This window comes from Miniopterus natalensis, chromosome 5 (assembly GCF_054644295.1).
Source record: "Miniopterus natalensis isolate mMinNat1 chromosome 5, mMinNat1.hap1, whole genome shotgun sequence".
Classification (NCBI taxonomy): Eukaryota; Metazoa; Chordata; class Mammalia; order Chiroptera; family Miniopteridae; genus Miniopterus; species Miniopterus natalensis.
Window position 1 is genome coordinate 44,334,030 of NC_142085.1, and position 24,672 is coordinate 44,358,701.

Below are 24,672 nucleotides of genomic sequence, written 5' to 3' on the forward strand. Positions count from 1 at the left end.
CGTGGCTCAGTGATTGAGCATCAACCCATGAATCAGGAGGTCACCGTTCGATTCCCAGTCAGGGCACATGCCCGGGTTGCGGGCTCGATCCCCAGCAGGAGGTGTGCAGGAGGCAGCCGATCAATGACTCTCATCATTGATGTTTCTATCTCTCTCCCTCTCCCTTCCTCTCTCTGAAATCAATTAAAAACATATTAAAAAAGAAAAAAAAGAATACGGCACTCTTGGCCAGGAGGGCTTGCTTTGAAAATATTCCCAAAATAAATATATAACCTGATTCTGGAAGGCCTACTTGTAGGGGTGGAGGGTTTCCGGTAACAGCCCACAATGACATCTCCTGGCTCCACCATTGTCTCATCCCTCCAGTCTTCGTGCCGCACAGCAGCAGCCCATTGAAAACCACAGAGATTGCTTTGAGGAGCAAATCTATTTATTAAACTTCTATATTTGAATGTCATGAGTTAAAAAGATGGTTGCATTTGTTTGCACCACACACATATGCAAAATGCCATCATGGGAATCCGTGGGAGAACTTACTATCCTCAATTTGCTTGGGGAGTTGTAAGTGAAGGATCAATCGTTGCTGCTGTGTGCGCCAGAGACCTGTGTCTGTGGGAACAAGAGGCAGCTCAGAGTGCCTGTGAACATAGCCCACCTCCACAGTGGGTGGGGAGGTGTGCTCCTTTCTGGGAAATCAGCCAAAGTTCTGAGCAGTTCTTTCTCTTGGCTCCTGTTTTCACAGTTATGTCACTGTTAGGCTGACGAAAGGAGATAGAAGACTCATGCGAATGGAAGATATGGGCAAAAAGATATGTTCAAATGGAAGAACAAATGAATCTACTGTATGATCAACTATTTTCTTTGAAGGAGAATGAGACATTAGCATCCAACAATAGGGTTCAAAACTTCTCAGTATTTCACTGATCCTTCAACTTCTCCCCGTCCTTACCTCATCCAAGCTTCTAACATCTGCTCGTGCTGCAGCAGCAACAGCTCACATTGATAACCCCTGGCTCCACCATTGCCCCATCCCTCCAATCTTCATGCTGCATCATGGCAGACCATTTAAAAATCACAGATCTGGTCATGGGACTTCTCTAAAATGCACTCCCAAGGCTCACCATTGTCCCATGTACCTTCCTTGTCCTCACATCCCATGATTTACCTACTGGGATTGCTGGGCCTCCACCCACAATACCATCTCTTTACTCCCTGTATTATTCAGGGTTCTCCAGAGACACAGATCAATGGGATGTGTGTGTGTGTGTGTGTGTGTGTGTGTGTGTGTGTGTGTGTGTGTGTGTGTGTGTAGGAAGGGGGGTAGAGAGAGAGAGAGATTTATTATAAGGAATTGGTTCATGTGATTATGGAGGGTGCCAGGTCTGAATTCTTCAGGGTGGGCCAGCAAGCTGAAGACTCAGGAGACCTGATATTTCAGTTCCAGTCTGAAGGCAGTTTGGGGGAGAACTTTCTCTTGCTTGGAGGAAGCTGGTCTTTTTGTTTTACTCTGGCCTTCAGTTGATTAGATGAGAACCATCCACATTATGGAGGGCAATCTGCTTTACTCAGGGTCCACTGATAATCTCATCCAAAAACAATCTCACAGAAAAATCCAGAATAATGTTTGAATAAATATCTGTATACCCTGTGGCCCAGCCAAGTTGACACATAAAATTAACCAGTATATTCCCCCTTTGCTTTTTGTCACCTGTCCACACTGAACTTCTTCCAGCTTTGCCAATGTGCTGCACTAAATCTGGACTCTGGGCCTTGTGATGCTGCTTATTCCACTTGGAATACTTTCATGTCTGGCCTATTCTTTTTCACCCATCATGTGTCAGCTGAAATTCCACTTCCTTAGAGAGAATGTTGCTGATCTCCCAGGCTGGGCTTATTCCCTCAGACATATGTTGCTAGAGCCCACTAAACTTCCCTCCATTATCATACTGAAGAATTACTTAGTTACTTGTTCAGTGCTGCCCTCTGCCCTAGCCTTTATGAGGGAAGGAAGCATATCTGTTTTGCTTTTGTAATAGCCTGGCATTTACTAGCTGTTCAGTGATCATCCAATGAATGAACAAATGTATTGAAAGTGTACACTGTATTAAAAGTTAAATACAAGGCTCTTTTTTCCCCACAGTGTACAATTTTTATATTTAGAATTAGCCAGCTGGACTCAGTTTAGATCATCTCAATTTTGTTGGCAACATCCAAAGCATCATAGTCAGGAGCCAGTCGAACATATGCCTTCTTCTCTCCATTGGGCCTGATCAGGGAGTTGACCTTGGCCAAGTCAGTGTCATAGAGCTTCTTCACAGCCTGTTTGATTTGGTGCTTGTTGGCCTGGACATGCACAATAAACACAAGTGTATTGTTGTCTTCTATCATCTTCATGGCTCACTCTGTGGTCAGGGGAACTTGATGATGGCATAGTGCTCAAGCTTGTTTCTCCTGGGGGTGCTCTTCCAAGGATATTTAGGGTGCTTTTGGAGCCTCAGTGTTTTGGGCAGTTGGAAGGTGGGCAACAGGCGGATTTTGTGTGTGTGGCCATGGACACTATTCAGCACTGCTTTCTTTGCCTTCAAAGGCTTTGCTTTGGCTTTAGCTTTGGGAGGGGTGGGGGCTTCCTTCTTCACTTTCCATGCCATCTTCATAAAAAGCAAAGTACAAGACTCTTAACACATACATACAGCCCTGTGAAGTAAATATTATTATTTTCACTCTTACCGACTGCGGCCCACAGAGGTTGGGGACTTGCCCAAAGTGATGTCACTAGTTGTATAGAATCTGGGCTTCAAATAAAATAATAAATGTCACCACTACCTCTTACAGCACTTAATAAGGGCCAGGTACTATTCTATACATTTGACAACTTACAGCAACCTAATGAGATAGATAGTCCCGAAATGCCTCACAGCGTTCCCTGCCTCTTGGTATTTACTTTGCAGTATCTCTTCTGTATGTTTCAGGAATCAGAATCTGGAATTTGAGGGGAGGCTGATCCCCTCTTTACCCTGTGATCTTTTCTGGACCATTCCCAGCCCTCCTTTCCTCTGCCCAAGTAAATACAGGCAAGTTCGCAAGTCTGCTGGCCAAGCAGATGTCCATTTGAGGAACAGAGTGCTGCTGTCCCCTTCCTGAAGGTACCCCTAGTCTGTACAAGAGCCTCCTTGCCACCAGCCACCATGAATGTGTGGAGAAATGCTTCTCTTCATGATCAGTGTACCCTCCAAAAAGCAGCCTTCTGTCCCTGTCTTCCACTTAGATTGACCTAGCGGGGGTTGTGGGGTAAGCCACGTTCTCTGGGTTGGCTTCTCAGTGACCTGGAGAAGGTGTATGTTTGTGTATGTAAGGGGAATATCAGATAGTACCTGGTGCCAATAAATAATAAGATTTGGTTTTCTGAAATCCAGTATATACATGTCTATTTTGAGGGTATGTCTTCTTCCCAAGGTGACTTGAAAATACATCTGCACCCCCAGAATATGGGGGTATTGTTAGCTAAATGCCTGTTCATTGTGTTCAGTTACAAACTGATGCCCTAAAGAATTAATTCACTTGATGATGAGGCAGACTTTTTTTTCTATACCAAGTCACAATATTAATAATGCAGCCAAATGTTACTCTGCTGTAAAAGAGTTTAATTTTCAAAGACAATTAGACAGTTTTATAGCTGACTGGAAGCATTTGTCTCTAACCACTGAGTTAATATCATGTTGTCGTTCCCAACGGATTCTTGCTGACAGTCGAAGGACAGGTGAGTTGTAGGAAGTACAAAGCTTTTCAATTAATTTATGATCCTGTTAGGTGTAAAGCCTATAATTACTCTGTGGTTGTTGCCGTTGCCAAGAAAAAAGTTTATAACATGCCTTATGAAAAGTTCTTCTCTGAACTTGAAAGATAGCATAGGTTAAAAAATAAATAAAGATATGTTCCCCCTAGAGAGGAGGAAGTGGGGAGGAATGAAGATTTCTGGCTTTTTTTTTTCTTTCCTTACCAGTGATTTTGTAAAGCACTTATTGGTGAATAGGGTGGTTGTTTATTTAGAACAATCTTTAAATCCTATTTTTACATTCTTTTTATTTTATTTTAATTTTATTATTGTTTAAAATATTACAGATGTCCCTTTTTCTCCCCAGTGACCCGTTCCACCCCGTTCCTTCCCCCTCCCCAGTCCCTTTCCCCACCATTGTCCATGTCCTTGGGTTGTGTATATATGCACATAAATTCTTTGGTTACTCTCTCCCCCTCCACCCACCCGCCCTCCTCCGTCCCTCTGACATTCATCAGTCTCATCTATGCTTCCATGTCATTGAATCTATTCTGTTCATCAGTTTATTAAGTTCTTTAGGTTCCACATATAAGCGAGATCATGTGATATTTGTCTTTCGCTGCCTGGCTTATTTCACTTAGCATAATATTCTCCAGGTCCATCCATACTGTCCCAAAGGGTACGAGATTCTTCTTTACATTCTTAATTAGACATCTCACACCTGGTTTATTCTTTGATTCATTGAACAAATATTTCTAAGTACTACTGTGCCCAGGGCCAATTCAGGCTTGGGAATAGAATGGTGAACATGGAAAAGGCTCCTGCTTCCTTGGAGCTCCCATGGGATTGGGGTGACTGGATGCAAACAATACATAAGTAAATAAATTAACGAACAAGGTAATTTAAATGGTGTTGACTGTTGCGCAGAAAATAGAAATCGGTAATGTGATGAAGTATGTGGACGCTGGGAAAGGAGGCAGCTAATCCATTCAGACCTGCCAAAAACATTATGGACTCAGGGCACTAATGCCTGAGGAAGTTTCCCCGTTCCCACCCCTCCTACCTGGTTTTGCAAGGTGGTGCTTCATATCTGGCAGGTGGAAATAGAAGCCTTTGCGAGAACCTGGGAAATCATTAGCAGGATTCTCTTTGGACTCCTCATTCAGCTAAGTAGAGCATATAGCTTCTTTAGGGAAAAGAGAAGAAAGCATGAAAGTCTTAAACAAGAGTAAGGTCCCCCATCGCTGCCTTAATAAAATTCATTAAAACTAAATATATATTTAATGCTTTCTTATAATTAACTTAATTTTAGTGTAAGTAATAACATTTTAATTCCTTCATGATGCCTAAAGGCATCTTGATTTAGGAGATGGGGAGAATCGTGCCCCCTAATGTAAATCTTTGGCTTTCAATAAGTGTTTGTATTTAGTAAACCCCAAATGCCTGTGATATAAATAGGGTAACATTTCTAAGAATTAGTCTTGCTGGGGAAAAAAAATACTTGGTTTGAAAAACTGTGCTACCACCCTGGCTGGGTAGCTGAGTTGGGTGGAGCATCGTTCCCGTACACCAAAAATTTTCGGGTTCAATTCCTGGTCAGGGCAAATACCTAGGTTGTGGGTTCAATCCCCATTCGGGGAGCATATGCAAGACAATAGATTGATATTTCTCTCTCACATCGCTCTTTCTAAAATCAATAAAATCATATCCTTGGGTGAGGATTAAAAAAAAAGAAAAACTGTGCTACCATAGGCTCTTTGCATGTTTCTCCAGCCACTATATTTTGACAGCTGAGACAATGAGATTAAAACAAACAAGAGTTTAAAACACACGTACACGTAAGTGAGTGCCGAAAGATCAATACAAAACTATGAGTTTGTACTTTGGTTTCATGGATAAACATGGAATGTGATGCACGTGTGGTTATTTGGCTGAGCTCCTGCCCTGTGCCAGGACAAAGTACATGGATCACATTTTCTGTTCCGCGGGGAAGCTCAGTAGAGAACCTCTAACAGCAGTGACCATTGATTCAGGGCCTTGCTCCACAGCTTGCATGGAGATCAAATTTAAGTCAAAAAAGCAATTATTCTGAAAGAATATGATAGAACTTGACCTATACTTGACTTCACATGGAAAGTTGATGCCTTCCTGAAGACAGGGTGGCAGCCTCACATGACAGCTCAGAGCAGGTGCCCTGGGATTTGACAGTTGGGCTCACATCCTGACCCAACCACTTAGTAGCTGTGCAGTTCTGATTAAGTGGCCTGACTTCTCTATCATTTATGAAATGTGGGTCATCGTAGGGCCAACCCCTTGTGTAGTCAAGAGGATTAAATGGAGGCCTTACCACAATACATGACCCAGGGTAAAAAACCAGTCAGTGTTAGCTTTCTTATCACTCCTGCCATCATGGTTACTGGGTTCTGCCTGGCATCCAGGGGGGCCTGCTTTTGCCGTTTTGTATTTTCCCAGCTGCCCTTTCTCTGTAAAGCAGCATGAAAGCTATGTCCCTGGGAATGGAGGTGCTACTGGGAGGAAAGTGTGTGCTACTGTGAACTTGACTCTTGAAGTGGCCCTGCTCTCAGTCTCAGAGGTGGAATGCACACTTGGTGAGAGGCTGCTGTGATCGTCCTCTGTGTGGCCCTGGTATTCAGAAAAAGACACGTCTGGGAATTCTTTAAGGAATGTAACTGACCCAGTAGGAGTTGTCTCCTAATGCTCCTCATCAGGCTAACTTGAGTGTGTGTGTGTGTGTAAAATGTGTGTCCCAGAGTTGTGGGTCTTCCGTGAACCCACCACTGTACTAACCATTACCCGTGGTCTGGATAATTTGTACATATGTACTACTATATATTTTTAAATGTCTGGAGATCAGTAATAAAATACCAGTTATTCAAAGCTTTTATCACTGGGCATTTTCTCGATTGTTTAAAAACGTTTATTATGAAGCATTTCAAACACATACAGAAGTAGAAACAATAGCACAATGGACCTGTGTACCTCAGCTTCAACAAGTAGTCTTGTCCTTAATCCAGCTTAAGTCAGATTGGTTAACAGATTTGATACAAGCTGAGTTTTCAAATTAAAATTTTAAGTAGTGATATACATAGTGTTCATTCAGAGTGTTCTATAAGCATTTAATACAAGAAATTATATTTCTTATATTTGTTCCCTTTATAACTTCATTCAGTTATGTTTCCTTTATAACTTTATTTAGCTACAAATGCAGAATGATAGAAAGTTATGAGTGTAATAGCAATTTTCTATTATTACCTATCTGCACATTTTCAAAAAATATTGTGTAGAGCTTTAGCAAGTCTTTTATTTATTTTTTCTACTTATATTTATTGAAATGTACTTTTATGTCTATTCAATGTATGAAAATAATTGCGGCTTGAGTTTAATATACTTTTGGATTTCTTTTTTCTAGTAATGTATCTTTATTATATTTACAAATATAATTTTATAACTGAGACAGGTTAGAAATAAAAAGTAAAGTCAGAATGAAACATCCCCGTGGTGTCATTTATCATTCTCTCTCCTCTTTGTATGTCCCATGAATTGTTAGCTAGATCTCCTAGGAGGTTGATCAGTCAGGCTCTTTTTAGGGTGGGAGGGAAAATTGTAGTTATGTACTTCTGGCAAGAGGCATACAATGTCTAGTTGCTGCTCTTTCTTTCTGTGATGTTATTACCTGTTGATGACCATTGCCAAGATGCATCAATTCATTAGACAGTGCACGGTGGTGATGTTCTGTCATTCCTCCTTCGTTTATCTTCATGCTTCTGGACTATGAGGTGCTCCTAGAGCCATTCCAGTATATGAGGACCTGCCTCAGGTGTCTGTGCCAGGATACTAAGCCACAAGTTACAAGAGAATGCTCCTGTGTTTATAAATTCTTCATCCACTGACCATCCCTCAATCATGTGTCCCTAGTTCCATCAATACGGAACAGTGGAACCTGGAAGCCTTTCAGTAGGAAGCTATTTCCTGCAAGAGCAGGGACCCTGTTTCCCTGCAGGCTATGCTAAGACCCAGTCTTATCAGCTGGGGTGGAAGGATTTTGAGGAAGGGAAGCATCACCTTATGAGGCAGCTGGCTCAGGTGAGTTCTTTGTGGGGCTCCAGGCGGGAGAGGCTGCTCTCCTCTAGCAAGAAGGAGCTGCTTCTGCTGGCCCAGAAAGTTTAGGGGAATTTGGGAATTTAGGATTTTGAGATTGCCCACCAAATGGACCTATCGCACATCTCAGCTCCATCTGTGTAAACTCCCCACCTCTTTAGGTTGTGCCCGGGGGTATCCTGGTGGAGTCTCACTTCCCGGTGTCAGAGAAAGTCCCTCGCAGGTGAGGTGCCATGCAGTTCTGCTGGTTGGTAGTTCTGGTAGCAGCAGTGGTAAGGAGGTGGAGTTGAGAGGATTATGAAGTGGTGCACAAGAGGTGTCCAAAACTAGGATTCTCCACGAGACTTTATTTATAGGATGAGGTTCAAGAAATACTTCATCTTAACCCAGAACTTCCTGTGTGAATTTCCAGGGTTTGTAGGAGGCCAGCTGTTGCTTTACAGTGTCTTGAATCCCAAAAGATGGATTAAATTTTGAAGAAAGCAATATTGAACTAAAGTCAAACATGCTCATCTTAGCTAATAACAATAATAGCAACAATAATAGTGGTTACCACTTACAGCTGCCTCTCCATATCTGTGGATTCCGCATCTTTGGATTCAACCAATTGTGGATCAAAAATATTTGGGGAGAAAAATCCCAGAAAGCAAAACTTGAATTTGCCACACACCGAACACTGCTGAACCCACTCAAATGAAGTGATGTGTAGGCACACCCTGCTGTAGCCTGTATGCAAATATAGGTTCTACGCAAATACTGTGCTAATTTATATAAGGTACTTGAGCATTTGAGGATTTTGGTAACTGTGGGGATCCTAGAACCAATCTCCGGAGATACTGAGGGATGGCTGTACTAGTCATTACTAGAAGTTGACATCTCTATATATTCTAGATACATTACCTAATGTTCTTATATATTAATCTTTTTAAATTTCTATCACAATTCTATCAAGTAGATAATATGCTTAGTTGACAAAAGAAGCAGCTGCTACTCAGAGAAGTTAAGTAGTTCTCCACAGTAAAATACTTTGCCTAAAGCTCAGGTTTTAAGGCCCTTGCCCATGCTCGAGGATTTGGTATGGGCACGTGGGAAGCTGTTTCTTGTTATTTCTTCCTTATGACAGGCTTTTCTCCTTTTGCCTGAATAGCAGACACTACCAGTTTACCTCCTTACCTGAGACTGTATAGACAGTTATATATTATATAGACAATTATATTTAGTGGGCCTGATAGAAGTCATTAATGAATATATCCCAGGAATGTCAAAAGGTATGCTGGCTGAGAGACAATTTTGACTCTTTCTGTCACTTCAACATCAATGATAGTTTATCGGTCACTTTTCTGTGTGTCGTCATTGTGACAGATACTTTATTATCTTGTTTGAGTTTCACTACAGCCATTTGAGATAATTCTTTTATTATTTCCATCTTACTTATAAAGCAGGAGCCTGAGGCCTAGTGGACTTAAATGACTTCCCCACAGCATAGTAGATGTGGCAGATTGGAGCCAAATCCATGTCTGTCTGATTTCAATGCCCTGACACTTAACTAGACCTTTTTTTAAGTGAGCTACGTTACACATACCATAAAATTCACTCTTTTAAAGTATACAATTTAGTGTTTTTTAGTATAGTCACAAAGGTGTACAACCATCGCCACTATCTAATTATAGAACATTTTCATCGCCCCAGAATATCTGATGGGTGGAGACTGGGCTGAGTGGAACACTTCTAACTTGGAAAGGGGTGAGAACTGAGGACTAGGAATTGGGAAGGACTGAACTTGAGGCCCCCTCACCCCCACTTCTTATCAGTGGCTGTGTCCTCATACTGGTGTGCTCACTGTCTGTTCATGCTGTTCCTCCTTTGTTCCTCCCTCCCCTCTCCCCACCTTTCCCCTTCCTTTTTTCTCTATCACCTCTTTCCACTGTGGTCTTTGTTTGGGCATTGGGCTAGATATAAATTATCATCAAAGAGGTGATCTGCCTGAATGTGGAGAACACAAGGTACTATCTTCCCCAGGGTTTGGGGAGAACCCCCCAGGAGAAGGGCCATCAAGACAGGAATCTTCACCCAGGAGAAGGCCTGTGGATTCTCCCCAAGGCCTCGGTCCCAGGCCCCTGCAAGCAAGGAAGAGCCAAGCTCAAGAGTAAGAGCCCTACCACTTACCACAGTGAGCCCAGACTCAGACTTTGCTGAAGAGACAGCATCTTCTTGCTCTGAGGGAGTGATCAGAAGAGGGAGGGCTCAGGCTTCACCTGGGTCTCTTCGCTGAGGGGTCTAATGCTTTGCAATTTCTCAGGTTGACCCTGTCTCCTGAAGACTGCTGAAGCTCAACTAATTAAGTATATTTTCATTGTGGAAATAATTTGACTATGATAATAATGAGCACATCCTGAGCACCATAACTATTTTAAGATTGTTTCAAACTCTTGGGAATGAATGTCTCTGGGGCTAATTCTGGATGTATAATAAGCAATTCAAGGTCAATGTCATTTCTATTCCTGCTGCTTTCACTGTGGGCACCTCTTCTTGTAAACACGTGGCCAAATTTTGATTCCAAATAATGCACAATAACTGATGGTGATGACAATTTTGTTTGTCATGTAATACAATTATTGGCGAAATAATTTAGTGGACCAAGCTTGCTCATAGCTAATCTATGACTGCAACTTAAAATGTGAACGAAAACCAGTTTGAGAGAAATTCTTAGCTGGGAAATAACCAGGGTTAGGGAGCAGTGTAAAGTGGAGGACGGAAGCCGACTTCTGGTAGTACATCCCGTGATGCCTGCTCACCTCCCTGGGGCCGGAGTCTGCCAGGTCGGAGTACAGATCCTGAGACCCGTACTGTGTGTGCACATGTCTAATTGTCAGTGTTTGATGACATGAGTTTGGGGAGAGAGCTGCAGAGCTTCCCCAATGGCCGATGACCTCCTCTACTTGATGCCCTAATTCCCCTCCTGTGCAGGGACACTTGATCCCAGCAAAGCTCTCTGCTGAAGCCAAACGCTGTGTCATGCTGTGTGCTGAGTAAGGTCAAGAGACCAAGCTCTCTTTGGAGCAAGCCCTAGGATAAAACAGATGTAAGTAGTATTAAATGTTGGAAAGGATTTGGAAATCTAATTGGAGAAACGCTGTCACATTTGGGCTGTGAAGAGTGTTCTGATGTCAGTGACCCTATAAGTTGAAGTGGAGCAGGGAATGGGCAGCACTTGAGGCAGGGAGACCAACGTGGCTGAATGGCTTGACGCAAACTTCAGCCCTTGAATTAGCAGTCCTCTCAATGCTCGCATGGTCTGTTCATATAAGATGCTCTTTGGCAAGAGACACAGAGGAAGAGAGGTCCATAGACAAAGGCAAAATAATTGGCATCAAAGGCCCAGGCCCCATCCCCTGGCAGATAGGGCTAGGACAGTGTTAATGCCCCTACACTGCAGTTCCCCTAGCTGTTCTCCATCTTTGTCATCTTGAAACAAGCGGGAGGAGAAGGGCCTCTCATTAAGCCTTTCCTTCTAACACTGACGGATCAGAAGAGGGGAACTTACCTCTGATTGTCTCAGTGATCTCTAAGGCCCAGACAGGAGAGAGAGAATTTAACCCCTGTAGGCTCAAAGGCTCTGTCTTTCCTGAGAGTCAAGTTTAAGAAATCCCAACAACTCTCTGTCCAGGTTCTGTTGACTTCTATAAAGTTATCTTTTTTTGTTGTTATTAATCCTCACCCAAGGATATTTTTTCCACTGATTTTTAGGGAATGGGAGGGTGGGAGGGAAGGAGAGAGAGAGAGGAGGAAAGAGAGAGACAGACATCGATGTGAGAGAGACACATTGATTGATTGCCTCCTGCACACGCCCTGACGGGCTGGGTATCAAACCTGCAACCCAGGTATGTGCCCTTGACCAGGAATCAAACCCATGGCCCTTCAGTGTGTGGGCTGACCCTCTAACCACTGAGCCAGGGCTACAAAGTTATCTTTTATTGAAGATACATTGTGAGCCAAAGTACACTCAGCGCCTAAATCCTGAACATGGGTCTTTCCTTGGCTTCTGCTTTTACCCAGGTCAAAACCCATATGCAAGCTGAAATTGACTTCACCTCTGTTATCCCAATTTCTAAGTTTAAATAATCACCAACAGAATTTCAAGAAACATCTTCAGCATCCAGTTGGAGACCACTGTGATAGTTCAGGTAAAACATGATGACAGCCTGAATCAAGGCAGTGGCAATGCCACCCGGGAAGAGAGTGCCAGGCTTTGTGTAGTGTGTATACGATCTCATTCAGTCTTTGTAATAGCTTGGTGAAGTAGGAACTGTTATTCTTTCTATTTTACACATGAGAAAACAGCCTTAGTGTCATTAAGAAATTTGCCCAATCCTGGCTGGCGTGGCTCAGTGGTTGAATGTCCACCCATGAACCAGGAGATCACAGTTCAATTCCCAGTCAGGGCACATGCTAACGTTGCGAGCTCAATCCCCAGTAGGGGTGTGCAAGGGGCAGCTGATCAATGATCCTCTCTCATCATTGATGATTCTATCTCTCTCTCCCTCTCCCTCTCTCTGCAATCAATAAAAACATATTTTTTAAAAAAAAAGAAGAAGAAATTTAATTTTCCCAAAGTAAGTGGCAGAGCTGGGATATGAGCCCAGGGACTGACTTCAAAGCTTGCATTTTTAATCTCTATGCTTTGCTATCTCAAATCAGGAGGATTAGGTAATTTATTGAATGTGAGGGTGGGTGAGGGGAGTAAGAAGAGCAGGAGCGTTCCAGATTAGGGAAGTAGGCAGATAGGTGAAAGATGGGGAACATCCAAGTAATATGCTTGTTAAACGGTTGGGTGTTTAAGAATTTGGAGCTTCAGAGAAAGTGATTGAGGCAAAGATTAGGAGCAGCCCATATCTAGGCCGCAGAGGAGCTTGTGGGCAGCAGCAGGCAGGATGGGGGTGCCGTACTGAGTTCCCCAGAAGCGGTGGGGCAGAGAGGACAACCGGGGATAGAATCTTAGGGACCTGCAATGTTTGAGGGACCAGTGGAAGACGAGCCCTTGAATGAGAGAAAGAATAGTTCGAGTGATGGTAGAGGAACAAGGAGAGAGTGGGCCACAGGAACCAAGGAGGAAGAAGTGTGGTTAAGGAGGGATGGTAGCAGAGCCAGTGCAACGGAGAAATCATGTGAGGAAAGAGCTGACCATTCCCCTCCTGTTGAGCAGTTAGGTCAATGTAAAACCAGCTGGTGGGAATACAAAACATTATAGCCACTTAGGAAGACAGTACTGGTTCCCTTGCTCTCTGAAAGCAGAGCCTTCCTCTGAATCCTTTCACAAGCTGAAATGGCATAAAGTGAAGAAGCAATGACCTTGGGACACATCTTGCTAATGGTGCACAAAATAAATTGAGATAAAGCACAGATGCTCACAGACACAGCTCAGAGCTCTGGCGGCTCGATGCTGAGATACCGAGTGTATTTCCTGGGGAAGGAGCGTGGCGGTATCACCCCTGCTGTGCGGGGTGTGTGCTGCCTCTACAACGTCTTGCTGAAAACAAACCCTGAATGCTGTTTTTTGCTTCTCACCTTCTTTTGTAAAGGTGAAAAATCCTCTTCAGATTTCTTGCAGTTAGTGAAAGCAGATATTAATGTCTTTTATAAAAGCAAATTGGGGTAAACTTTTGAAAAGTGGGGGATACTTATAAAACAGTTTCTTACAAAGCTAAACAGTGTCTTACCATATGATTTAGAAATTGTATTCCTTGGTGTTCACCCAAGTGAGATGAAAACGTATATTCACACAAAAACCTGTACACAGATGTTTATAGCAACTTTACTCTTAATTGCCAAAACTTAAAAGCAACCAAGATGTACTTCAATAGGTAAACACATAAATTGTGGTACATCTATACAATGGAATATTTTTCAGCAGTAAGAAGAAATGAGCTTCCCTGGCTGGGTGGCTCAGCTGGTTGGAGCGTTTGTCCCATACACCCAAAGGCTGCAGGGCACATACGTAGGTTGCAGATTTGATCCTCGGTCGGGGCTCATTCAGGAGGCAACCAATTGATGTTTCTCTCTCACATTGATGTTTCTCTCTCTTTCCTTTCCTCTCCAAAATAAATAAACACATATCACAAATTCAAGATTCAGTCCAGTGTTGTGGCATGTTGACATGGTGAGAGTTTTTCCACAGCCCAATTGCAATATTGTCTCTGGTGATTGCCCATGAATTATAACCTCCAGCTGCAAAAGTCTCTTTCCTTTCCTATTCATGACACATGTTCAGACCATTCTACTTTTGCTCTTGCTGTTTCCTCTGCCTATGTCCTACCTCGCTTCTCTATCTAGTAAAATCTTACACATCCTCCAACATCCAGCTCAAATGTTACCTTCTCTGTGAGAACTTGGCTGACTCCTCTTACCCCCAGCACAACAAGCAAGAAAGAGCTCCCTCCAGTTTCCATAGTTATTTGTGCCCATCTCTTCAATCAATGCTTAATATACCACAAAGTCAACAATATCAACAACAGAAAGTTTAGTAGGAACATTGGGAGCGGAAGGAATCCATATCAAAGCAGATTTAAGGAATGGGTAGGAGTTTAGCTATGCATAAATGGAAGATGAACTATTCAGTTTTTGTTTTCATTTTTTTTGTTTCATCTTTTAGTATTTGTGATTTTACCCAACAGGGGTTGAAGGTAATGAGAAGAAAATTCCTGGGGTGGCTGTGGTGCTGTCCAGAGCTTGGGTGCTGACAGACCTGTGTCACTGAGTAGGGACTGTCTTGAGATCAGTAATTCTGGCCCCAGGAGCTGTCGTCCTCTGTTTTTGGGAGGAAGGGAGAGAGGATAATGATGACACCCTCTGGTTGTGATCTCTTGGAGGTTCTCGAGCCACAGCCTGCCTCACCTGTGGGGAAAGAAAACAGGTTAGCCGACTGGGTTGGCACCTCCTCTATTTCTTATCAGATCTACAGACCTTTCAAGACCAATTAATGATTAGAATTGATTATTAGTTTTTCTATCATCCAGTTAATGGACAGGAAAGGCTGTGTTCCAGGAACCATGCCAGCTACTGAGGATACAAAGTAATCACAGCAGGGTTTCTGCCCTCAAGGAGCACAGCCTGACCAGGAAGACCAATCTTGAGCCCATGCCAGCAGTTACACTGTGAAGGGGACTGTCTTGGTCAGCTCAGGCTGCCATAACACAATACCATAGGCTGGATGACTTAAATGGCAGAACTTATTTTCTCACAGTTCTGGGGGCTGGAAGTCCCAGGTCAGGCTCTAGCAGGGCTTGGTTTCTGATAAGGACTCTCTTCCTGGTTTGCAGATGACCACTGTCTTGCTATTTCCTCACATGGTCTTTCCTCTGAGTAGATGGGGTGGGATGGGAGCTTGGAGAGAGACCCTTCAATGTCTCTCTTTTTATCCTCATAGAAGGATCTGTTTTTTATTGATTTTAGAGAGAGAGGAAGGGGGAGAGAGAGGAGAAAGAGACATCAATATGAAGAGAAACATTGATCGGTTGGTCTGTCTCTTTTTCTAAGGACACTAATCAGATCAGGATCCCACCTTATGACCTCTTTTAACCTTAATTAGCTTGGAAAGGCCCTATGTATTTCCAAACACAGTCACAGTGGAGGTTAGGGTTTCAACATCTGGATTTTGAGAGGACAAAATTCAGTCCACAGCAATAACATATTGTACACTGTAGGAGCACAGACGAGGGGTGAGCATCTTGTCCGGGGAAAGACAGGGCAGCAGAAAGCTCAGTGATGACTCCTGGTCTGGATTGTGAGTGTGTGGGCCATGTGCTACAGGGTGTGTGTGCCTAGCCCCAGCTTTGAGGCTCTGGTGGTTTAGCAGTGCTAGGCAGCCAGCAAATTAGTATTGTCCCATGTAAAAGCCTTTTGTCATCACATCTCTCTCTTTTTTTTTTAAGTATATCTTTATTGATTTCAGAGAGAGGGAGAGGGAGAGAGAGAGAGAGAAACATTGATGATGAGAGAGTCGTCATTGATCAGCTGCCTCCTGCACGCCCCCAACTGGGGATCAAGCCCAAAACCCAGGCATGTGTCCTGGCTAGGAATTGAATCTTGATCTCCTGGATCCTAGGTGGATGCTCAACTGCTGAGCCACGCCCAGCCTGGTCTGTCATCACATCTTAATCAATGATATGTCCTTAGCCTCTGATAGTATTTTTACATTTCTTTATGGTGGGATGTGTCAAAGTTTTTCTGAATAGTATCCAGATGCACTCATTTTTCACTGCAACAGCTTCTGTATGTCTCCTGCAAAGATGATTATTTCAGATTCAGTAACTGTCAACTCATTAGAGAATAGTTGCTATACTTGAGGTGGCTCAGGAAATAAGCATGCACATTCCTTTGCAAAGGTGGATGTATAAAGTGAGCCATGGGCTTGCTCAAGAGGTGCATCTGTGCCTCTGTCATTCCCGTCTTGCAGATAGCACTGGTGGATGCCAGGCTGTGAGCAGTTAGTGTTGTGCTGTCTTCATTGACAGTACTGTGGTCCCTACCTATGGATATTCTCAGAGGAAAGAAATGTCCCAGAAGCTTTGAGAAGATAAACCACTCCTTGTTTTGTACTTCTGTCTCCTTTAGTTTACATTTCTCTTCTGCCATCTGGCCTTTGGGGCCCAGATCGAGGCTTATCAGGGCCAGATGATGAGTTTCTTCAAAGTACGGAGTGAGCTGCATTCATCTCTGTTCTAACCCCACTTGTCCTCCGGTGGTGATCACAATCTCCCAGTAGTGCTCACTCTGGATAAACTAGTACGAGTGTTGTGTATTGAAAATAAACCTATCATTCTACTGGCACACTGTTTCCCTGGTGGAATTCCATCCCTCTCCTGAGCACTGGCCCACATCCCTGGCTAGTCTCCTGCCCATGAGGTGAGCCAAATAATGGCCAAAGCAGAATCCCAGCCCATCACCCATGGGAGCTACTGCCCTCAGCAGATGGCAGCAAGGCTTTGGGCAGAGAAGGGGCTCAGAAGGTTTGTTTTGACAGTTATTTTCCATCTCCTGGGCCAGCAATGCTGGCTTTAGAAGCAAGGACAAGGTGGTCATACTGGCTTAAGTCAAAATGAAAGCCCTCTTCCGTTCTCTGATTGCTCTAGTCGGGAAGTTGGTTTTCTATTGTTTCAACAAGTGGGCTGGAGGACACACCTGTAATGTTTAGGAACATTGACCATGCTTGAAACAGATTCGCTCCCTTTTTCCTCCCTTCCCCCTTCTCTTCAGAGTCTCTGTTCAGAGGATTTGTGAGACAAACTGTGGATTTACAAACGTCAGGAACGGCAGCTCGGCCGTGTCTCCTGCGCTGCTGCAGTCGCTGTGCAGGGACTCTCTGCCGAGGTGGTGGAGTGGCTGGGTCCCTGCTGTTCGCACAATGTGAGCATTTTCCTGTTACCATAAAGGCAGTCCATCACAGATTTTGAACCTTGCTGCCTCCTGCCTCCCTTACAACACGCACATTCATCCCTTCTCCTTGCATTACTACTGAAAGAATGCAAATGTTCATCTGAGCACCATTCACAAGCCTCCCACCCATCTGTGAATTATTCCGACTCTTCAATCAGGGCAGTGTTACAGGTCCTCTGCCGGCAGGAGGGAGCTCTCCAACAAAAGCTAAGGACCCAAAATCTTTCGGAAGCGGTGACGAGCAGACTAGGAAGCCACAAACACTGCCAGCTGAATGGATGTCTTACTAAGCTTTCAGATGTGATCTGGCCAGTGCTGGCAGAGGAAGCTCACGGGAAAAAGGCAGCAAGCACTGTGAGGTAAATCACTGCAGACCTACTGGGCATGACAGCCCAGGAAGCTAATGATCTCTCCAGGAAAGAATTGACTGCAGTTATCCCGCGGTAGAATGGGGAGGACAGACCCCCAGATGTGAGTACAGTCTCTCCTTAATGCAGGGTTTGGAGCAGTAGGAGCAAAGTGAGTTATTGTAACTGATAGTGATCCCTAAGGACTGGTGCCTGGGTGCCTGGGCGCCTGTGGATCATCTCTGGGGAGGTTGTGCATGATGCCTGGTGGGACTTTTTAAAAAAAAATTTTATTGTTGAGAGTGTTACAAATGTCCCTGGCTGCAACTCCTGTTTGCATATCTCTTCTAGAATATTTTGCCTGAATATAGTGGCTTTGGGATATTGGGAACAGGAGACTTCGTTGTAAATCCTCAAGAAAACAGCAAAAGCAAACCTCCTAGACCTTTTGCTATAAAAAGAAAACTGATGGCATCACAGACCAAACAGCTGGGATGCCCTCTGGCATTTGCTATGGGAGACAAAAAGAATCTGCAAATTGGAGAGCAGTGAAAATGAGGCAGTGGGCTGAGAGGAAGGAGGGAAATCTTTATTGGAAGCTAAATTCTCTTCTGGATTCAGGATACTCATTACATATTTATGATCATGCATTTATTTCATTTCTGCTTAGAGAACTGGCAGCATGTTTGTGATTAAGGTTTTTCTGCAGAACACTGTGAAAATGAGCATCGTGACAAAGAGGGATGTGATTGATAGAGTTGGGGCAGAAGAGATTCCTCACCGCCAGCGATGGGAAGTGTTTTGAATGATAGCTGATTCACTTGGAAGAGGCGGCTCAGATTTAATGAGGGAACGGGGTGCTGCAGCCTGGGTACCCAACAGGTTGGCCGGGAAGTTTAACTCGTTGATTGTAGACTGGTCACCACACCATGCTTCCTCTCTCCTCCTCACTCTTTGTTGGGGGTCCTTCATTCCCCCTGTTCCTCTCCCCCAGCCTGCCTCTGCCTGACCTGATTTGTCAGCTCAGAGGTATCAGATGAGAAGCTGAGTAGCTCCTCACTCGAAAAGGATGAGGGTCATTGTTCTGTAGGGCAGTGATCACAAGAGAAGCAGGGAGGCTGAGCTGGGCCTGCACCCCCACCCAAAGCTGGAGGTAGAGGAGGAAACAGAAAGGAAGCAGAAAAGAAGACTCAGACACTTTCATTTCTTCCCACCCACCCCTCAAATGCAAGTGCCAGTGAATGCTGGAGGCCCTAGCAATAGGCTATTACTGGATTTAATTTGAGAATGAACTTGAGATACCCAAGTACACAGGGTTGGTGCTAGCAACAGACCAGGAATTGGAAATCTGGGATTCTGTGCCAGATTTTGCAGGCAGTTTGTGCTACTGGCGTGGAGGGGTGGGCATGTATCCAAAATAGTATTCTCCTATTCTGGAGGCTGCCCTGTGCCTCAGGTGAGCCTAGCCAGAGGAGGGGGTGGGGTGGGGTGAGGAGTGGGATCATTTCTGTATTCAGTAGCTGTCACTGAAAAACAAACCCCCCCCCCCTTCTGATTGGCTAACATTTGCTCACAATTGCAGTGTTGTTCTGTTTCAAAAAAAAAAAAAAATTGTAATGTGTGCTGGATTTGCAAAGGGCTGTTTACCAAAGGTAATTATGTAAGCAAGGCTATCTCAGTAGCTTGCAACCATGACAAAGTGTAGTTGTGCTTTTATCTGTGTCTAAGAGGCTGAATTTATTGCATGGGACAGGAGGGTGGGAGGGGAGTGTCTGGCAGTGTACCACAGGCCTGTTGACCCGGTGCATCTGTTGCTGGGGAGACCAGACAGCACTTCTGGTCTGGAGCTTGTGACCTTAGCTGATGACATGCACTGAGGTTGCAGCCAGATCTCTGTCCCCAGGAGCTAAACTATGGAATAGAATGAGTAAAATTTTAGCCATGATAACAATATTTGTAAGAACCAGGCCGTTGTACTTGAGACATTCTCAGGCCCATTGCAGGAAAGGTTTGGGGATGGGAGAGTGGCGGTTTAGGTCCAGTGCACAGACATAACAATTGAGTAGATGGAGAAGAATGTGGTTGTGGGAGGGAGATCATTCAAGAAGCCACAGCCAATATTCTGCATTTTCCTGCCATTGGGCCTGGAGTGTTTTTTCGGTATTGGGACAAACAGAGCAGAAGCTCAGTATAATTGGTTTGAAAGTACCACAGATTCCCAGAATAAAGAGAGACAATGTGTCCTATGTTTACAAAAATAAACCACTTCCAAACAGCGAGACAGTCTGGCAAGCATAAAGGCTAAACTACTGTCATTCTGTTTGACCCTGGGAATTTCCCAAAGCATTTTCAGCTCATTTCTCTCTGTTTGGAGTTTCAACTTTATTCTTTCATGGACTCATTCATTCAGCAGAGATTTCTAACAGATTCCAGGGTCTCTGACTCCAGCTAAAGGAGGAGTCTCTGCCTGTGATAAGCCTGGTGACCAGAGAATGATCGTTTGTAAGGGTTCCTTTCTTCTGTTTCCTTGAGAGTCTTTACCTGCATTTTGGGTATTTTGGATGACAAGGTGAAATTTGATAATTTGCAAGTTGGAGAGAGATAAGAATTCTTTCGGAAGTTATAATGTTCACATTTGGCCAATGCATTCACATAATGAAATACCCTCTTAATCCCCACAGTCTTGTTGTTATGTTTCTGTTATGTCTGAGCCTTTGACCCCAGCCTCCCAGAATGGTTGGTGAGGTGGCCTGCCTGGATGTCACAGTGAATGGGAGGTACAGCGTGGTACAGTCCAGACCTTTCCCACTCCCATCATAGCCAGTTCTTTAATCTTCAGAGATCGAAAGGAGCATTGGATTTGCCTGAAAGCAACTGTAAAAGATGCCTGTATATTTTGTGCCTTCAAATTTAGAGTGGGAGGTAGGGCCTGGGATGAAGAATAGGTGCTGTCCTCTGCTGTAGCACTTTCTTTCCTTTTGCATATATTGGTATTTTTAATAAGTACGTTTTAAAACTCAAAGAAGCCCTCACTTCCTTGCTGTGGATCAGATCCTTAAGCATTCCTTCTTGTACCCGAAGAACCCTTCACCTTTCAAGTAATTACCACTGGCTTTGGTTTGGTGTAATGGTGGCCCAGGGCTACTGGGAGGAGTTAGTCTTTAACTTTCTATTTTTTAATTTTATTTTTTTCAATCCTCACCCGAGGATATTTTTTCCATTGTTTTTCAGAGAGAGTGGGAGGGAGAGGGAGAAGGAGAGAGAGAAGCATCAATGTGAGAGAGACACATCAATTGGTTGTGTCCTGCACACACCTGGCCAGGATTGCGGATAGAGCCTGCAACTGAGGAACATGCCCCTGGCCGAAACCGAACCCGGGACCCTTTAGTCCTCAGGCTGACGCTCTAACCGCTGAGCCAAACCGGCCAGGGCTAACCTATTCATTTGACCATTTGGTGGAAAGAAGAGCTTAAGTTTACTACTAGTTAATACCTTCAGATCAGTGCTCTGAGTGGCCTATAGGTGGTTTTAGTAAGCCATTCACTTCCCCCTTGTTAAGCTGGGAAGCTTTCGACCAGCCCCTCCCAGCACGGTTGGCAGTGTGCACTGCCAGTGTGTCTAGCACCCCTGTTGTTCCCGAGGTAGGTTGTTTCAGCAGCAGTTGGACCCAGGAGACGGCCCAGGCCTGTGCCCAGCTCTCCATCTGTTCCAGAACACAGGAAACTGCACTCTTTGCAGTGAGAAAAAGATGGAGAAGGGAACGGCAGTAAATGCTGCGAGAAAACCCCAAGTAGAGAACCCACTCCTCAGGGCCTCTGGGTGTGCTCTACAGGCACCTGACCTGCCAGGGGAATTGGTATGTTAGCCGTGGTGGATCCACAGGACATGGCCCAGAAAGCCCTTTGTGATCATACGTAGTACAGAAACCAGGTGATGCTTGGGAGGTTCTCTCAGGCCTCTGCTGACCCTCACAGAAATGCAGAGCAGACCTTACAGTTCTGGCCATAGTTCTTTGGTGAACCCAGAGTCCCTCAAAGGGGTAGAAAGGAGGGAGGGGGGCACATCTGCTGCCTGCCACTTATAAGTTCAGGGGCTTTGCTGTGCCAAGTGTCCTTCCTGCTGTCCTGTCTCCCCAGCTCCCCTCCTCTGCCATGAGCACTTAGCACAATGCCCTAAAATCAGAGAGAAGACATGGCCTATCCTGTGTGCTGAGTGACACTGATGGCAGCTTTGTTTTGTAACTCCTAGGTCGCGACGATGGCATAGTAATCAAGGCGCCTTCCAATGATCGGGAGCGTCTGTCTCCGTGGGTGCCAGCCCGGGCCAGTGGCATTGTGTGGAGCTGAAGGGACGTGTCTACCTCTCTCTGGAAACCTCTTTCTCTCTTAATTCATGAGCCAGCAGGATGCAGTCGCAGCGCTTTCAGAACGCCTTCTCATAGCTGCATACAAAGGCCAAGCGGAGAATGTGGTTCAGCTCATCAACAAGGGCGCCAAGGTAGCGGTTACCAAGGTAACAAGAGGGGGAAACCGCTTTAGCCATCCTTGGGGAAAAGCCTCCTCCTTAACCATTGTCCTCAAAACTGTCCTGTTGGGTTCGAAGCTTTCAAAGAATTGGCTTTTTCTCCCGCGCCCCCCCCCCCCCCCCCCCCCCCCCCCAGTGATGGAGGTTTGGACAAAAGGAAAAGGGATTAAAAACGCTTTCATTGAGCTCTTTCAAATGGAGGAACTCATAATTAGCATTTGACAGTCTTTAAAATCACAGTGTGGCTTTTTCTTACCTACTTCTTCAACCAAATGGACAGGAGAGCTCTCTGGAGAAGTTGGGACACAAAAGCTTATTGGGTAGAGCATTTGTTCGATAATCTCGTTAGATAGGCCTCCTGGGGTGGTGGACCGACTTGTGGACAGGGCATCCCTCAGTTATGCAGAACCTCACTGTCCCCATCTGTATAATGACAGACTTGGACCAGACTACCACCACAGCCTCTATGGGCTTTGATTTCATATGGCTTAGTGAAAATGTGTGGTAAGTGTTGGAGGACATTGCTCACCAACAGATAACACCATGGTAGACAAGAGAAGATAATGGGCCAAAGGGCAGTTTCGTTGCAAAGCTAAGCAAAAGCAGGCTCTGCACAGTTAAATGACAAGTTTAAATACATAGACAAAATAACGCTGGTGGCAAACACTTATTCAGCACTTAGCATTGCTCTAAGCACAGTCTCTAGAAGAGGTTCTCTTTTCAGCACCTCTTTATCAATGAGGAAACTGAGGCACAGAGGGATTTAAGTTACTTGCTCAGGGTCCCTCAGCTGCTGCATGGCAGAACTGCAAGTTGTACCCTCGAGTCCACCCTCCAGGCCACCCTGGGGGAAGCTTTGGAGAGAGGCAAAGTTTAATTTTCAAATAGTAATGTCTGTTAACTTCTGGCCTCCTGTGGAAAAGATTGGCCAGCTCACATTCTTAGTTATTCACATGTAGTCTCTGTAGTTCATATTTCCAATGTGTACTTTTTCCAGCACTTCCAAGCAGTTAATTCAATGCTGACACTGTCTACCAGGAGATAACATTGGGTCTCACAGGTTAAGGGCTTGGTCCCACAAGACTACCTCTACCCCTTCATATGCCAGTCGCAAGTCCAGGTTGTCACCTTTGCCTCTGACTAATTGGCTATAAATCGGAAGTTCCCATGACCCACTCCTTGGATTAGATTAAATTGCTAGAACAGCTCACAGAACTCAGGAAAACATTTTACTTACCAGGTTACTGGTTTATTATGAAAGGATTTAACTCAGGAGCAGCAAGATGGAAAAGATATAGAGGGCAAGATATGGGGAAAGGGCACAGAACTTCCGTGATCTCAGCATTCCACCCTCCCAGCATCTCCCTGTGTTCACCACCTCAGAGTTCTCTGAACCCTATCCTTTGGGTTTTTATGAAGGCTTATTAAATAGACATTATTGGCCATTGGTGAATGACTCAACCTCCAGCTTCTCTCCCCTCCCTGAAACTAAAAGTTCCAGTCCTTTAATTATGGTTGATTTCCCTGGCAACCAGCCCCCATCCTTAGGGGTTTTCCAAAAGGTACCTCATTCTCATAAATTCAGGTGTGGTTGAAAAGAGTTTGTTGTGAATGACGCACTCCTTTTACCTATTTTTGGCTCTGGAGCTATTTGAAGAACTGATGACAACACTATTATAATAAAAGATGTTCCCATTGCTCTTATCACTTAGGAAATTCCAAGGGTTTGGGGAGCTGTAATGGAGACTAAGAGCCAGGAATGGAGACTAAGAGCAAATATATGCTGCTTCTTATAAATCACAATATCACAATGCTGGTCTCTAGAGTGATAGAAAGTCTTGGACTACTCAAAGGTCACTCATTGTCCTAACTGCACTCTACACAAATGTGGTGACTAGGTTGCTAGGTGGTGTGGAATTGAGGGTGAAGGAAACCTTAACTCCGACCCCTGTGTGATCTACCCATAGTGCTTCAGGGCCCAGGCAGTCACAAATAGGAGAAAGGGCATGGGCTCTCTAATTAGGGTTCACACTCACACATTTTTAACTCTGCTCTGTTTGCTAATTGTACAAGTTGCTTAACTTCTTTGAGCCTCAGGTTCCTTATCTGTAAAAAGGGGATAGCAATACCAACCTTTCAGGGTTGTTATAATAATCACATTAAAGCACATACCTCATAGCCTGCAAGTTCTCTTTTTAAAATAGGCTTCTTCATTTGCTGTTTTAAAAAACAGCTTTATTGAGGTAGAACTTTACATGCCAAAAAATTCACCCATTTTAAGTGTACAATTCAGTGATTTCTAATGTATTCACAGAGTTGTGCAACCATCGCCATGTTCTAATTTTAGAACATTTCTATCACCTCAGGAAGAAATTTTGTATTATTTAGCTGTCATTTCCCATTCCTACTCCCAGTTCCTGGCAGCCATTAATCTACTTTCTGTCTGTATAAATTTTCCTTTGCTGGACATTTCATATA

General features: G+C 44.3%; 1 protein-coding gene and 1 pseudogene across 1 annotated transcript in view; one reads left to right on the forward strand and one right to left on the reverse strand.

Moving 5' to 3' along the window:
- Nucleotides 1-24,672, forward strand: part of ANKRD6 (ankyrin repeat domain 6) — a 150,063-nt gene that overhangs the window by 69,593 nt on the left and 55,798 nt on the right. Inside the window, exon 2 of the mRNA XM_016208128.2 lies at nucleotides 21,919-22,182. Within this exon, the coding sequence (XP_016063614.1) occupies nucleotides 22,063-22,182 (120 nt within the window). The 5' untranslated portion in view covers nucleotides 21,919-22,062. The remainder of the gene's footprint in view (nucleotides 1-21,918; nucleotides 22,183-24,672) is intronic.
- Nucleotides 2,182-2,654, reverse strand: LOC107533442 (large ribosomal subunit protein uL23 pseudogene; annotated as a pseudogene).